We start from the raw sequence: 16,353 nt of genomic DNA on the forward strand, positions 1-16,353 counted from the left end.
CGTCTGAAGGCTCATGCGGCGTTTTTCCTCAACACGGCAGAACAGCTGGCTCCAAAATCACGCGAGCCATCGAGAAGCGATAAAAATGATTCTACTCGAAAGTTTATTGAAGATGGCAGCGAGTAAATCTCATCTTTTATTGTTGCAGCATCGCTTTGACTACGGATTGGAGAATGCGGAATCTTCTGCGCCTCATGAAGTGCCGTAATTGACACTACGTGCTTATAGTCGCTCAGTTTCTGAGTCCTGACGCTCTTGCCTGCAGTCATGGATTCGCAGCTCTTCAGGCTTCTAGCATCAGATTTGTTACCCAGTTTGGAAATAGTGTGCGTTGATCAGGGGAAATTGGCGGTGCCCGCTGAACGTATAGGTACAGAAATCACTGTGAACTCATAGTCAGATAGTTTTTTTTTTCTTTGTCCCATTTCGATGACAAAACTACAGAAATGCGTACGTCGGTTTGCGGCGTTGCAGATTTCCTTTTACGCTTTATTTTTTATCTGGAAAACTAATGAGCGTCATTTTTTGATAATCTCAGTGATTTTTTCAACCCTTTTTAAAAAATATTCTGCGAAAACTTCAAGTGCTGACGTTGGTTTGGTATCCTTTTAAAAAATAAAATAGTGGCGGAGATTTCGCAACACCGCAACCGAGTTACGCATTTTTGCAGTTTTACCGTCAATGTACCGCGTGTGATGCCACGTGTCGAGCGACATATCGATGGCCAAAGTGCGAAACCGCGTATCTCCGTTTTGCAGCGTTGCAGACTTCGCGTCATATACTTTTTATTTTATTTGGAATACTAGTCAACGTAATTTTTTGAAAACTCCCTTGATTTTTTTTTTTTACTGTTAGTAGAATATATTCTGTGAAAATTTCAAGCTATAAAATTGACTTGCCTCTCTTCGAAAAAATAAGATAATAGTGGAGATGTTGAAACACCGCGATGGAAATACGCGGTTTCGCACTTTGCCATCGATTTCGGCGGTGAAACTGCAGGGACGTGTAGGTACATCGGTGAGACGCAGCAGACTTCCTGTCATCCTTTATTTCTTAAATGAAAAAATATCCAATGTCATTTCTCGAAAATTTCCCTAATTTTTCATCTCTGTGCGAAGAAAAATCTATAAAAATTTCAAGCAAATAGCGCTCATTTGTTCTTTGTTGGTAAAATAAAATGGACGCGGAGATTTTAAAACACTGAGCGAGATACGTGTTTCTGTAGATTCACCGTCGCGTCGATATGCGCAATTTTAAAGGTAATCCGTACTGAATGTAGACGAGAAAAGCAGACTTGCTTGCGCATCTCGCTGTAGGAGTTAAGGAGGCTGAGCAATTCAGTCATAAACACCGGTTCTAGGTAAAAATGATGCTCACACTGGAGTGATTAAAATTAAAAGCAGGTTTGCTTCTTTTTCTCCCTTGCCTATTCCTGACGCTCCCAGCGTTGAGCTCTCAAGTAATAGCTCAGACAATGTAGTAACCGCTGCCTGCAAGCAATTTGTTAAAACCATTACTCTTCCTACTTTAAATACTCATTGCCGATAAACACTGGTGGAGTTCATAGTTCCTTCATTACGTACGGCTCTGCAATTGCGTATATGGCGCGCATTTTGCCAATCGGTAAATTGAAGGCGCTAGCGAAGTAAATTGATTTACCTGCCACCGTTTCAGAGATGCAAAATTTCATGAAACTCAAATATATGAAATTCCTGATAAATTGCTTCTGTCTCCTCAGTTTTTCTTCGTGTTTGAAACGCACAGAAACATTATTCACTCAAAATCTTGATTTTGAAATTTTGAAAAAAAGGAAAAAAAGTACCAGTCACATTTTGAAGTTTCTTATCAAAGCCGCGGATATTTGTTGCGGGCTTAAGGGGTGGCTCTGAAAAATCGTTGAGATTCTATAGAAAATAATATTTCACTTTTCATCAGCATGAAATTTCATTGGAATTTCATCTCGTTTCATTTTGCATTATTTTCTCTGTGCCTGTGCGGTTTGGGTGGATTTGGGAAAATTACTGCCGCAAATTGGCAACTGTGTCAATCATCTTCAGTTTGAGGTTATCGTCTGTAAAAAATAAGTAAACAATGCACGTTGTGAAGTTGAATAATTAGTCATCATCCTCCGGTTTTTTTCCCTGAAAGAGTGCTTCTTCGAGTTATGAAAGTAGAGCACTGTAAGCTTTATATTTTGCATTAGCTCAGAAAATGACGCCAGTGTCACTCAGGTGATTATCTTCGATGTTTTCCTCCCATTCAGTTTTATCACCTCTCAACCCATTATCATCAAGTTTACGTCTTCATGACCTCCCCTGCTCCATCCTAAGCATTTTTTAGCGCAAAAATTTGCTGCCATAATTTAATTGCCTTTTCCTCCCAGTAGGCAAAACCGCTCTTTAATGATAGTTGCTTTTTTGGCTTTTGATTTCAGATATTTGAACTACGTTCTTTTGTGTATCGTTGTGTTGTATAGTGTTTTACCAGATTTTATGGTAGGTATTCTATACTGTGAATCTTAAATTTAATTTTAATTTCAAATTATGCTCTCTGTAGATGTAGGTGCATTAGGTTTTAATGTATGTGCTAAGTTTATTCCCTGAGAAATCTTTAAGTGTAAAATTCATTGCTGCGCACTTACCATTCCTGCGTCAACGATACGATGAGCAGATGGAGAGGGGAGAGCATTGGAAGCTCGGTCCCTGTCATTCTCTTAGGAGTTGAGTGGATGTAAATGCTTTCATGGAAAGAAATACATCTTGAGAGTTCAAGCGCAATATCTAGAAAATACAATATCGCCAGAGATACAGTATTATTTATCCTAATTAGTGAGGTACTAGTAATTCATCGTCAATAAGTGAGCAGTCATCACGCTTAAGCCCTTAATCATCCGAATCCATGATACCCCATACTATTTTCCTAATCCTGTATGTAAAATCTTTGTGCAAAGCATGAATTTTCCCTTCAACATTACAGTAGCACGACATCCAACACTCCTTTTCACCGAGTAAAATTCAATGAGATTTTGTATTGAGTTTCCTTTTCAGTACTTATCAACAGTTACGAAGAATTAATTTTTTGGGAGATTTGACCCTTGTTAAATGAATGCTTTTTTAATGAACATTCAATACCTATACTAATCTCAATTCATTGAAACAAACATTTGTAATCAGACCTTCTGAAAGCGCCGAGTATTTTTCTCTACATGTTGACTCAGAAAATCATAGCTCATTGATATTTATCATCGCAATAAGCTGTTTGATTTTCTCAATTTTCCAAAGGTGAACTTGCCCCCCTACCTTTTACCAAAAGTGTTTTTGAAGGGAATTGAGACCTCTAGCCTGCCATCAGCATGACTGCATAGATCCCAGAGATTATAGAAGGTATACCTCTGATAGATCCGGACCTAGCTAAAGATGGGATAAAATGTATTAGCTTACACTGTAAATAGTGTGTCCTCTAATTCTGGAAGGGCTTATTTAAAAATTTTCAAATCTGGACCTTCAATCAGCTCTGGACCATCCAGGATTGAGCAAATCATTTTTCACATCATTTTCCGAAACATGTTACGCAACATGGAAAATCATCCTTTCATAATTTTTTGCTTTCTGTCAAAATTTTACATTTGATCACAAGTGGAACTTATTCTACGGCTAACCCCAAAACTATTCAATTCAAGCACAATATCTCAAAAATTTCTCGCTTCACTTCATTTTTTAAGCCAATAGATCAACATTATGGTTAGCAATTTTCTCTAATTTTTCCATAACATTTTATAATTATCCTAGGGAAATTTCAAGTCATAATATTGATCTGTCCTCTTTCTGTAAATTGATGCAAGCATGAATATGTTGAAGGGTAGCAATTAATTGATACAAGCATAAATATTTTGAAGGGTAGCAATTGAAAAGTGTGGTTTTGAATTTTAGCCATCAAACTTTTAATAGTAATAAGATAAACCTTACGACAAGGCTTAAAGTCACATCATTCTGTCAGAAATTGTGTCCATCATTTTTATTTTTCTCAAACTTCTTGTTCCAGGTAATAGAGATGCCGCAAGCCAGTAAAGTAGTATTGGTGACTGGTGGAGCGGGGTATGTTGGTTCTCACGCTGTGTTATCACTACTCGAGCATGGGTATCAGGTGGTGGTTGTAGACAATTTTATTAACGCATGTAAAGGTGAGAGGTTTTAAAAATTCCATGATTAGTAAATATTATCAAAGGCGAAAAGATGTTGATGGCTGAAGTGTGAAACCACTCATACGAATTGACCAAAATTGACAAAATTGTGAAATGTATACGAATTGACAAAAATTGTGAAAAACTACAATAGAGATACATCTCTATCGTAGTTTTTCACAATTTTTGCTCTTATTTTATTTTTTCAAAGAAGAACAAGCCAACTTAATAGCTTGAAATTCGTACAGAATATTTTACTGATAGAAAAATTAAATCTAGGTAGTTTTCAAGAAATTACGTTGACTAGTTTTCCAAATATAATATAAATTATTGAAGGAAGTCTGCAACGTTGCAATTGGAATCACATGGTTTTGCACTTTGGCCATGGATGTTATTACCCAGATAATTTGTGGATTAAATACTTTATATTACCCGCAATGTTGCAAGTTCTCCATCATACTTCATGGAGAGTGCTTACTTACACAATAGTAGGCTAATTTATGCTAGACCGAGAAAATTTTCTAGATTTCTCTTTTTTCTGGGAAGAACATGTCATGAAAATGTTAAACAAGAAGTAAATTAAGTTGGCTTTTTCTCTTTCGAAACAATAAAAAAGTTGAAATTTTGAAATGCCGCAATAGTGGTATATGTTTTCAGAAGTTGGCTAGCACTATGAATGTAAATGAAGTGCCACTGAGCAGAGCTAGTATGTCAAGGTCAAACTAAAGATATTCTTATCAGTTTATTGAGCTGATAAAGTCAGCTTCCCGCGTAAAAGTTCTACAATTAAGGGAAGTTCGTTTAAAAAGGATTTATTGAAAACTATCAGCATAGTGATTATCCTAGTTCAGAAATAAAAAGAAAGGGAGATTGGAAGTTGACAAATTCCTGCTGTTTTATTTTTAATGATGATTTTTTGTAAAAAAAAAAACATTTTACAGCATAAATTAACATTTCCCCCCCTTTCTCTCTCTCTCTCTCTCCCCCTCTTTATTTTTTTTTCATGTATAGTTAATGTTAACCAAGAGAGAACAATTATTCTTGAAACTTGAAGGGTGTACTTCAAACATGATCCAAAATTCTTATTTAACAGCCGCTTTTACAGTGCAGGTTCACGCTTTGCAACATCCAAATTCCATTGCCCACTATCCCACAGATCATCAGGCAGTTGACCCCTTATGATCTCCTCTTCCTCTCCCTGTCGCCAACCACAGGATGATCACACCTTTTGTTTGACTCGATATTTTCTATCAATTTCTGGCGAACATGTTGACGCCAGTTTCTCAAGCTGGAGTTCTTCTCCGCCAGAGACTTTTTCCTGTCGATGGTCACATATTTTGCTGTCTCTACTTTTGATTATAAAATGTCCACACTATTGACTGCTTTAACTGTGCTTTCATTTTAATTCCTGCAAGGTTTTGTATTAAAACCACCCACTCAGCAGATCCTAAAGCCATCCTAGAGAGTCCTTGAATGTACTCACAGGACAAGCAACTCAAAAGACATCTTTATGCATCTTTAAGCAAAGAGATGTAGTTCACTCTGGGGTATGGCCCTGGCTTATTTTTTTATTTTTTTTGTTCAATTGGATCTATGGTTCTGTATGCAGCAGAATTTATCATGAGTAGCACTGCTCTGTAAAAAAAGGGGAAAATAAAAGAAAAATGGACCACGTTTAGCAGAAAGGAACCAAGCCACATCAGCTATTGCCAAATTTAACAGAGCAATTTAATTTATTACAAGATAACGTTCATGCGGAGTTTTTTGATAATTTCAAGGAATTGCTTTGTACTATGCAGAAAAATCATTAGAATTTGCAAAAAAATCTGCACAACCTTTTTCATGTAAAAAATTTAACTGCCCGATTAAATTTGGCAATAGCTGATGTGGCTTGGTTCCTCTCTGCTTATCGTGGTCCAAATTTATGTAGATTTTCATGCAGAAATCTTCCAGAATTGTCAGCTGTGAATTATTATCTTTCTGACAATCTCTTTAATCTCTCTCTCTTTTTTATTTTATTTTATTTATTGAGACGAGGGCAATAATAATTATTCAACAGCATTATTAGCAGCTGTAGGAATTTTTTATCACTAATACTTTAGCAACAGTACAGGAGAAATACCTCTTGCAGACAAGATCAGTGAAGAATATAGCACTTACTTCAAAGAGCTCTAAAAAAGCTTTGATTTGTGTAGGTCTTCAGAAACCCCCTATGGTGAACCCCCCAGTGAAATGAACTCGCACATTCGTTTTTTCAAGTTTTCAAGATTTCGCCCTCCCCAGGTCTAATCTTGCTGAAGCGAATTATCAATGGAGGATGTAAAGAGACATGTAATCATCAAAGCAACCCAACAATCACCAATTGTCAGGGAATTTCACGAATAGCTTGTGGCACTGCTATTTTAGTTAAGCAATATAGGTGCAAATTGTAAATGTGAATAATAGAAACAATATAAAATCATAAGAGTAACCCATAACTCATTACACCTGAGGCGCAAATCGCTTATGGGGGTTGGTGGTTGGCTCGCAAAGCTATCAGGGGGAGCAGTCCTGTAATTGTAAATATTTGGAGAGATATTATGAGAAATATTTTGTTAGCACTTGAAGAAAATGTATTTGAATCATGGGGTGGAGGAAGAGCATTTTTTCTGTTACCTAAAGTTTTCAGAAACTTGGACAATTTATTTTTTTGGAAAGAAATTGTTTCATAATTTATTGTTGTTTTTTTCTGGAATAAGCTTAGCTTGTATTTCTCTTGTAAGGAATGAAATAAATTGTCAAGGATGGTCCTTGAATTCTGAGACAGAAAATTATTTTTCCTACATTAGTTGTCTTCAGTTGAAAAATCAATCAAGTTTAGTACATAACTTCAAAAGCTTGTGAGATCATTTCGTCTTCCTTCTTCTCTTATTTTCTAATTGAATTTTTCCAGCCAAAAACTCGCCCAAACCAGTCTCCTTGTTAAGGGTGGAAGAACTCGCCGGAAAAGGAACAACTTTCTATAATGTCGACCTACTTAATCGTGAAGCACTTACCGAAGTGTTTCGAAAAGTGAGTTTTTTAAATCCTTTTTTCTGTTTTTTTTTTTTTTTTTTTTTTTTTTTTTTTTTTTTTTTTTTTTCGTACCTTAAGTGAAATAAGAAAGAGAACTTGAGTCAAAAATGTAAAAATGTGAAGTGGTAACATCAGTAAGCCAGTCTGCACTCTTTCCCCACTTTCCCTCTAAAAAGCTATCTATTAAATTCCTAGCAGATGGTACTCTTTCAAAAGCCAGAGCAAGCAGAAGCCACATTGCTGGCATGCGATGGTAACAGAGAAATACATTGCTTGGTAGAATAATCCCAGCTGCTCCACTCCCACCTTGAGCGTTATTCTGAAGTATTTTGAAATGGAGTTAGGTGGAAAGCAGGAACAATAGCCTCTTGCATGTAGGGTTTAAGTGGCAGAATTTTTTAAACGAATAACTGTTGTTTATGGTTCCAATCAATCTTTTTCTCTAGCTGCTTTTGGCTAATCTTGCGTAATTTTTTATTGATCCCTCGTTTTCTCCTCATTTTATATCTCTTTTTCTCTCTTTCTCTGTTACAGCATCAAATCGAATGTGTCATTCACTTTGCAGCATTGAAGGCAGTTGGAGAATCGTGTCAAATACCACTGACCTATTATCAGAACAATGTATCCGGATCAATCATTCTTTTAGAGGTTAGAATCATCTTCTCCATTTACCATGTAAAAGTAATATCCCCACTAGTAAAATAAAAACATGTGCTCAATCTAAACAAAGAATAGGATACACGTTGGTATAAAAGGTTCACGAACATTTTTGCAATTGTTTGATGGCTTAAATAAATTTTAAAATTGAGCACCAAAAAGCAAGATCCACGTCTTATTCAGTTTTTCTGCCGAAAGTTTCCAGAAAATCTTCTGAAGAGACCTAACAGTATGATTATGTGCAGATTCACAATATTTTAGTGAATAAATCGGAATGCTTTTCACCCTGCTAAAAATGATTGATATCACTCTGGACAAGTATTAAGGGACAATAGAGAACTTTTTGGCAAAAACTAAAAAATCGAATTTTTATATTAATAGTTTTCTTGAAAAAGTTTGTCTTAGAAATGGGGGTCTCTTTTCTGTTTGGAAGTTTTTTTGCAAAGTATTCAGAAATTTCATTTTTACAACAATTTTTCAAGATCAACTCATGGAAAAAAAAGAAAAAAATTGAAATTTTCTAATGAAACAATAGAACTCAACCATAAAAGGTATAGTATAATATTTATCAGACTATTTACTGGCTGTAATGGTTTTAAAACAGGGTTACTCTCTAAAAAGGGTTTGACATTTTGATTTTGCGCGAAAACTATTTCAAACTGTGTCTTTTCAATCATTTGGCGCATCTTCAGTCATCTAGGAATTTTACCAAAATTTAACAGGGAAATCAGGAAAATGTCAGGAAAATTCATTTTTTGAATTCTATGGCAACCATCCTGAAACCTACCTCCTACTCTGCTGTTAGTGTTAATCATTTATCATCATTCTTACTGATGGAACATCTTTCCTCTCTTGTGTTGAAGGTCATGAAAGCACACAATGTTAGGAGATTTATCTACTCTTCTTCATCCACTGTCTATGGAACACCTGAATTTCTCCCATTCACGGAGGCACATCCAACTGGACGGAACTGCACTAACCCATATGGAAAGTCAAAGTACTTTGTAGAAGAGATTATGAAAGACCTTGCAGCCTCTGACCTGGTAATGTCATTTTCTATTCCCTTTTGTCTAGTTATAGTATCTACTCATCCGCTATGATGTAGTGTAATTGAAGGTCAACCGTTTTAATTTGCTGTAAATTGTTTATCAAGTCAAATGGCCCGCAACAACATGCAAGGATTCTTGCTAAAATATTTGCTCTGCTTTTGTCTCTCCATACCAATTATACTTGGCTCGAGTATCTCCTGCAGTAAAAAATTCAGAGACATTAAGGGAAAAAAGTGAAAGAAAATTTTTGTGAAAAAAAAAATTTGCTTCGATTCTTGGAGTCTTTTCCATCTAGCAAAATGTGATCCGCATTCCTGTTTTTGCTGCACTCTTGACAATTTATATACAGAAATATATACCAGCTTCCATAGATGGAGTATTTTAAGGTCCTGCTAAGATATGGAAATTAGTATGTAATTGAATACGTACATATGTAAGCTGGCACTAATTCTGTAAATTATTTGTATGTTTCTATCTCTTTTTGCAGAGTTGGTCAATTGTGTCCCTTCGTTACTTCAACCCTGTTGGTGCTCATGAATCTGGTCAAATTGGTGAAGACCCTGTGGGTATTCCCAATAATCTAATGCCTTACATTGCTCAAGTTGCGACCGGCAGAATTGCCAGCCTCCAAGTTTTTGGAAATGATTATGACACAATTGACGGCACAGGTACCTCCTCCTTTCTTTTAATTAAAGTATTCATTTGTTCCATTTGTGTTTGTGTAGTTCACCTATCCATTTTGACCTGCACAGATTTAAATCTTTACAATCAAGTAGTGAGAAAAAGACCAAAATTGATGCCTGAAATTGTAGAAACTTGTAAATAATTATGAATTCAAGGATATTACTAAAAAGCCACATAATAGAGTCTACATCAAAGGAGTTTACACACTTTTATACTGTGGCAGAGGACCTGCCATTTTAACTCTTGCATTTACTTTCCATGCTAAACTGATGTCAGACAATCTTCTGTCGCAATATAAAAGTGAGTAAACTTATTTGGCGTGAACTTCAAGAGAAGACGAGAATCAGCCTGTAAAAAAAAAGGCAGTTGCAGAAGAAAAAAATGTTGGAAAAATGTGTGAAAGTTTCGATAAAACGTGTTCAGCAATTTCTGAGTTAAATTAAAAATGTAGAAAAGAAATTCCGCAAGTTGAAATATAGTCGTGATCCTCAGTTTGTGAAACTACAAATTTTTTCTAATGTTTTATCTTTTTACCTTAAAACTAAGCAACACTCTGACTTGAAATTTTTTATGTATATTCTGCATAATTGGAGGAAAATTTAGAGAGTTCAAAGCGTTGTGCTGTTCAGCTCTCTGTTAAAAAAATTAAATTTCTCTGTCCAAAAAATAAAATTTAAAAGGAAGTCAGACATCATTAAATGTAGCATTAATGTATTAATGTGATAATTCTGATATTGTAATCTTGTTCATACTTTTTTTACTCTTCCTCTTATCATAGGTGTTCGGGATTATATCCATATTGTTGATCTTGCTGTCGGCCATGTCAGTGCCTTAGAAAAATTGTTGAGCAACGATGCCCTAGGATTTAAAGTTTACAATCTAGGAACTGGAACAGGATACTCTGTTCTCCAGGTATGATTTTCAAAATCTACCTTCTCCGAAGTGCAAATATCTCAATTAGCGCATAAAGAACAGTAGGAAGAATTATACAATGAAAGAAACTTGTATGGACCTATCAAACCATTTAAAGCAAAAGTTTCAAATCTGACAAGCTGACTGTGTAATTCATAATATGTATCAATATTCATACTTACTTACATACACTTACTCCAGCATCGTAGCAAATGGATGGTTAAATGCAAAAAATGCGAATATCAATTGCAAAGTTCGAAAACCTTTGACCATGTTTTCATGAAAGGAAAGCAAACAGCACTGACAGCATGACATTTTCACAGAAAATTCTTTTCACAAGGAGAAAAAATCAGGAAAATCTTCCAGAGATGACATTGAATATTTTTCCATTCAGAAAATAAATTACGTCACAAAGTTTGTAGGGTTGCAATCCAAGACCTGCATTTTTGCGCTTCACTGTTGATATGTAACTGTAATCTCTCCTTTCTCAGTCATCACTATCTCTGTCCTCCAGGTAAATTTTTCCTTTGTTTTGTAACTACTTTCTTCATATACTAAATATTTGACTTTTCATTGATACATGCTTTTCTGTTCACTTTTAATTTTTCATTGATTTTGTGTTTTCCTATTCAGTATCAATTTTTTGATGAATCTCTTTCATTTACAGGTTGTGAAAGCATTTGAAGAAGCTTCAAATAAAACGATCCCCTATAAAATTGTCCCCAGACGTCCCGGTGATATTGCCAGCTCGTACTGTGATGCATCTCTTGCCAAAAAAGAGCTAGGCTGGGAAGCAAAATTCGGTCTCAAAAAAATGTGTAAGTAATAATTTTTAGTTTTCAGCTTTATTCTTTAGGATGAAACCTTTTTTAAAGAGCCCAAGAGCAGACCTTCAAGGCTCTTTTTGGATTGAAGGTAGTAAATGTACTTTTTAGAGGCTTTATTGCTGAACAACAGATACATCTGATTGCATTACAGCCTTAGTTGCAAAAATATTATCTGACTTTTTATGCTTTGTCATTGAACTTTAGTATGAGAGGCTGTCATGAACTTAAATCATTTACAAATATTTGTCCAGAGTGCGCTATATGTTTTATCGATGCCCAAAGTGCAACACAACGCATGTGCAGTGCAAGTGCTGTTTGCAACGTTGCAGACTTCCGGTCATACTTTATTTTTTCTTCAAAAAACTGGTAAATTTAATTTCTTGAGAGCGCTCTTAAATTTTCATCTTGGTTAAAGGAAAATAGAGAATTTGCAGGTGCCTGAAATTTGATGGATTTCGCGTTAAAGTGGAAACTTCTGAATGAACTGAACACGAGGATACTCTTGGTTCATAAATTGAACAATCATTGGAGAAGATATGACAAAATTATCTAATCTGCTAAAATACGTGTGTTTAAATGGGAAATGCCGGCAGATGACGTCACTAGGCGGTGCATTTCCTCACTTTTAAACCTATGTTTATACTTTTTCCCATATCAGAAAAAAATTACAAAAAATACTGTGAAATCAGCTCTTAAAGCACTTTCAGACAAAGCAAGAAAAAATTTGCATGCAAATTCTCCATTCTGTAAAAATTGAAAGTTAAGAAATTGGCTTGGTTTTCTTCGAAAAAATAAAATAGAAGCGGAAATCTTGAAACATTACAATGGAGGTACATGGTTTTACACTTCGGTCAGCGGTATACATTATAAATATAATAATTCATATGTACATATTATACTAGCTATTTTGGGAGCGCCTACCACCACGAAGCTGTGCAAAAGATCAGAATCTTGTACGGCAGTTTGCAACCATCCCAGTTAATGTTTGTTCTCTCTAATTTCTCCCTGACTCTCCCAGTTTTCCAGTCGCTAAACACCGTGTCATGAGAAATACCAGCCAAATTATGAATATCTTTTTTGTTTTGCCACTCAAACAGATAATCCTTTATTACAATGCCATGAAAGTTTTTTGATTCAGTGATTATATTTTGTGTACTAACCTGCTATTAAATTTAAATTGCAGGTGAGGACATGTGGAAATGGCAATCGCAAAATCCTAAAGGCTACGAATCCTAGTCGCTACTGTCTCATAGAAATAAATGCTACTGAATCAACATGAGAACTGTTTGAAAAGTCATGTATAGTTTAGCTGGTTCTTAATTTTACTTCATTATTTCGTACTCAAATTTTTGGTCAAGAACTTGAAAACTTCAAAATTTGATTTGTTGATGTGAATAGTGATGACTTTAAAAGTACTGAAAGTCGATTACTGTGATTGTGACATTTCAGGCAAAAGTAGCTTTAATGGTTTGAAAATGAATCATACACTTTCTTGTTACCTGGTAGATAAAACAAGTGAAGTGTGGAGAATCAATAGCCGCAACTTCATTTCGCTGTCGAGAAATTTAGCAGATATTTTAATTTAATAAAAGGAGTAACCAATATGACTTCTAGTGTAAAATGTTGTGATAATTTTTTTAATAATATTTAGAAAATTCGTGAAAAAGTTAGCGAACAGAGGCTCTGATGCTCTCTCTTCAGCAAATTAAAATGATTGACAAATTTTTAGGCAGCAGAATGAATTCTTCGACGAGATTTGATCCTCAATGCCTCAAGTATAGGTGTCCTACTGAACTACTAGACAATAATTAATTTATCTTGACGGAACGTAATCTTAGCATGAAGTTTAGTCAGTTCCTGATTATTCTTTATAAATTACGGTGTGGTCTTTTTGAAAAAAATTAGGTTGAGTTTAGATTACTCTGCCTCCAGGTGATGTGAGGAATTTCTAAAATTTGCTTTAGAGCTTAGCAGAGCCTACCGAGAGGAAGAGAAAATAAGTTTTCCGCTATTACCATTGGAAGTAAATTATCACTAACTTATGGTCAGTCGGCTGTCTGTCACCCTATCTTCTAAACCAAACATGGAGTATATCTCAAACGGTGCCATAACTTAAACCGGTCAATCTAAATAAATAACTAAATTGTGACAAAATCTTCTGTAATCAATCACGTGAAAAACTGAAAAAATTGCGAACATTTTTTTCTGTCTAGCCACTCAAACTCTTTACCTCTTGTCAATCTTAAAATCATCAACTCCTGATTTTACAATTCCAAGTTGATCATTTGAAATTAGTCTTAAAACTTTGTATAGATGTAAGAGTAGTCAGTCTCAGTTCCAAAGAAGAACAGAATCTAATGTGGCTCCCAATTACTGTGCCATTGTGTTTTTAGCACAACTTATCTCCTTTTTTCTTGTTATTTTGGAAGTATGTTAAGGCAGTAGTTAACTTAAAATCGGCACTGACAGCCTAAAGAAACTTTGCTTTCATTTTTACTGTGATTTAATGTTATTTTTGTTATTGAAAGATCCAAACAACCCGGTGTCGTTAAGTTTACCCATCATTTTATCAACTCCCCCCCCCCCCCCCCCATAGAAACTCTTAACCGTGCTTTTCTTTTTACCGAAGTACCCTTGTCATTCAACATAGGATATTAACTTTTTGTTTATAACTGACTCATTTTCTTCTCCTCTGAGCTTTAATGTTAAGCTGACAGCAAGTTTTCAAAAAACCTCTGAAGGCTGGACAAAGATGTGCAAATTATCACTTTTTTTGGTGTGTGTATGTTCCTTTTATCTCCAAAATATTTTTGGAAAATCACTGATGCATAAACTTTTGGTGGAGTTGAGGGTAGAATATTTTATTTAAGATCAAGGGCTTATTACTATCACTGAAAACCTGTCAGCTTTCATATTTACATGAGGCTCCATTGTGATAACTTTTTCTATTTCCATATCATTAGATGACATAGAGTTGCACACATGAGCTGTTATTTTTTACCTCTTTCGTTGACTTTTTTTTTGTGCTTTCATCGTTCGATCCTTTTTTTTTAAATCTTGAATTAACCTAACTGAATCGTCCATGAAGCAAACACTCTTAGCATGTGAACATTAAAACTTGTAAGGCCATTTATGATGGTGCACATTCATAGCTAAATGCGAAAATGTATATCACAGTTGCAAAATTTAAAAATCTCCGATTGTGTCTTATTTTCTTTGAGGAAAACTAGTCAAAACTTTTCCTCACAATTTTGAGTGATGTTCACATAATGATGGAAAAATTCTCAGAAAATTTCTTTTGAAACTGTCCGGTAGTTTTTTCTCAAAAAGATACAACATGAGTGGCAACTCCCATCGTTGCAATCTGAAATATGTAACTTTCAACTTCAGCCCCCCAATATGTAGACTTGAATCAGGGATTGAATTCTTTTTTTATTTTAGGGTGTCATCTTGCTAACATGCAGTGTATCACCGACATGACTGCGTCCCTCTTATTTCTGACATTATTAGAACTAAAAGACAGTCGAAATAAGTAGATCAAATGGTGAAGACTTATCTTAATTTGATGAGAGGGATTTTGTTGAATAGGCATCGTCATGAGTAGGCACTACCAAATTAAATAATGACATCTTACCTTATGTTCAGAATTTCAATCAAGCGCAATTCTTTCAACTGAATTTTTTGTTAAATCAAGTATCTTGTAGCTCTGGCATGATGCTATCTCTGAATTCAATTTGAATTTTGATAATGAGCAACTGACTGACTCCTGAAGAAATTAATTGATACATGTTTTTACTTATTTTTAAGTCAGTTATAACTGCAATGGTAGAACTTAGATCTCATCTTTTTTTTTAAATTAATTCACATGTATCCACGCTACTTATTGTTAGGTCCTTTTAAATACGTACCTAATACATTTTTTTCTGATGTTAAAGGTAGTCTCTTTCCATACTAAGGCCTTGAATTGTTAATAACACCTTAAAAGTGAGGGAGTCTTTAACAAGTAATTGAATATTATGTTTTCTGCCCGAATTTTGCAAAATCTTTATCTATCAGTATCCAATAAAGTCATCAAGAATTGTTATTCTGGAAATGTTTCCTCCGCTCTTTGTTAATGGTGGAATAGTGAAGATGACTCATCTTTTGCTTCGTGCAGTTCTCTTAGTAGAAGCACTGTACCTTTGTGGCTCCTGGAGATGTTAAGGGCAAATGGAGAATTTGCAAGGGTCTGAAATTTGATGAATTTCCTGTTTAAGTGGAATCCTCTGAGTGAACTGAACACGAAGATACCCTTGATTCATAAATTGAGCAATTATTAGAGGAGATATGACAAAATAACCTAATTTGCCAAAATACATGTGTTTAAATGGGAAATGCCGCCAGATGACGTCACAAGGCGGCACATTTTCTCACTTTTAAATCAATTTTTCTCCAATTTCCCATGTCAGAAAAAAATTATGAAAAATGTTGCGAACTCAGCTCATTAGGCACTTTCAGATGAAGCAATAAAAAAATTGCGTGCAAATTCTCCATTACCCTCATATCTGTCACTGACAAACATCAAATATGAAGTTCCTGATAATTTTCAAAGAATCGCAACTATTCATGGTTTTTTTCTTGAAATTTTTTTCTGTTCCTCAAGTTTGACTTTGCTAAAGAGCTTTCTGTTGCATGTCTGTGAGAGTTCTGTTGTGCAGGGAATGTTCCGTAAAGTCTTACATTATTGACCTGCCCTCCTCCACTGTTGAGTAGAAATTTATCTTCCAATTATCAATCAAAAATTCAAGTTGTTCTGTAATTTATTTATCATCTCTTTAGTCTGATTTCCCCTTGTTTCTTTTTTTCAATCATTGGTTTTTGTTGTGTATATTTACATCTTGTTAGTTTGAAATAAATCTTTATCATTTTAAAAACTAGAACCTGCATTTGCTATCAATCAGTATTTATATCTGTCAACTCTGATCAGCAATAATTCCTTTCCATGTTCCAT

General features: G+C 35.0%; 1 protein-coding gene across 4 annotated transcripts; it reads left to right on the forward strand.

Annotated features, from left to right (window-relative positions):
* Window positions 1-251: 251 nt before the first annotated feature.
* Window positions 252-16,282, forward strand: Gale (UDP-galactose 4'-epimerase). Of its 4 annotated transcripts, none has more exons than XM_019042701.2 (10): window positions 252-370; window positions 2,435-2,495; window positions 4,042-4,180; window positions 7,113-7,231; window positions 7,769-7,882; window positions 8,755-8,934; window positions 9,428-9,608; window positions 10,403-10,536; window positions 11,204-11,354; window positions 12,547-16,282. In XM_019042701.2, exons 2-10 carry the CDS (start codon window positions 2,493-2,495, stop codon window positions 12,597-12,599), a joined length of 1,074 nt encoding a protein of 357 aa, XP_018898246.2. In that variant the 5' UTR covers window positions 252-370; window positions 2,435-2,492; the 3' UTR covers window positions 12,600-16,282. The 4 variants fall into 4 exon arrangements, with proteins under 4 accessions (XP_018898246.2, XP_018898255.2, XP_018898238.2 ...); XM_019042693.2 differs by lacking the exon at window positions 252-370 and adding an exon at window positions 2,069-2,231; XM_019042710.2 differs by lacking the exons at window positions 252-370; window positions 2,435-2,495 and adding an exon at window positions 2,065-2,231.
* Window positions 16,283-16,353: the final 71 nt, after the last annotated feature.

Source organism: Bemisia tabaci, chromosome 5 (assembly GCF_918797505.1).
Source record: "Bemisia tabaci chromosome 5, PGI_BMITA_v3".
In the NCBI taxonomy this organism is placed as follows: Eukaryota; Metazoa; Arthropoda; class Insecta; order Hemiptera; family Aleyrodidae; genus Bemisia; species Bemisia tabaci.

Coding starts and splice junctions, on each gene's coding strand:
- Gale (XM_019042686.2), top strand. CDS start 2,403: ATGATAGTTGCTTTTTTGGCTTTTGATTTCAGATATTTGAACTACGTT. Junction 2,496..4,041: donor GTGTTTTACCAGATTTTATG/GTAGGTATTCTA, acceptor TTCTTGTTCCAG/GTAATAGAGATGCCGCAAGC. Junction 7,232..7,768: donor TTACCGAAGTGTTTCGAAAA/GTGAGTTTTTTA, acceptor TCTCTGTTACAG/CATCAAATCGAATGTGTCAT.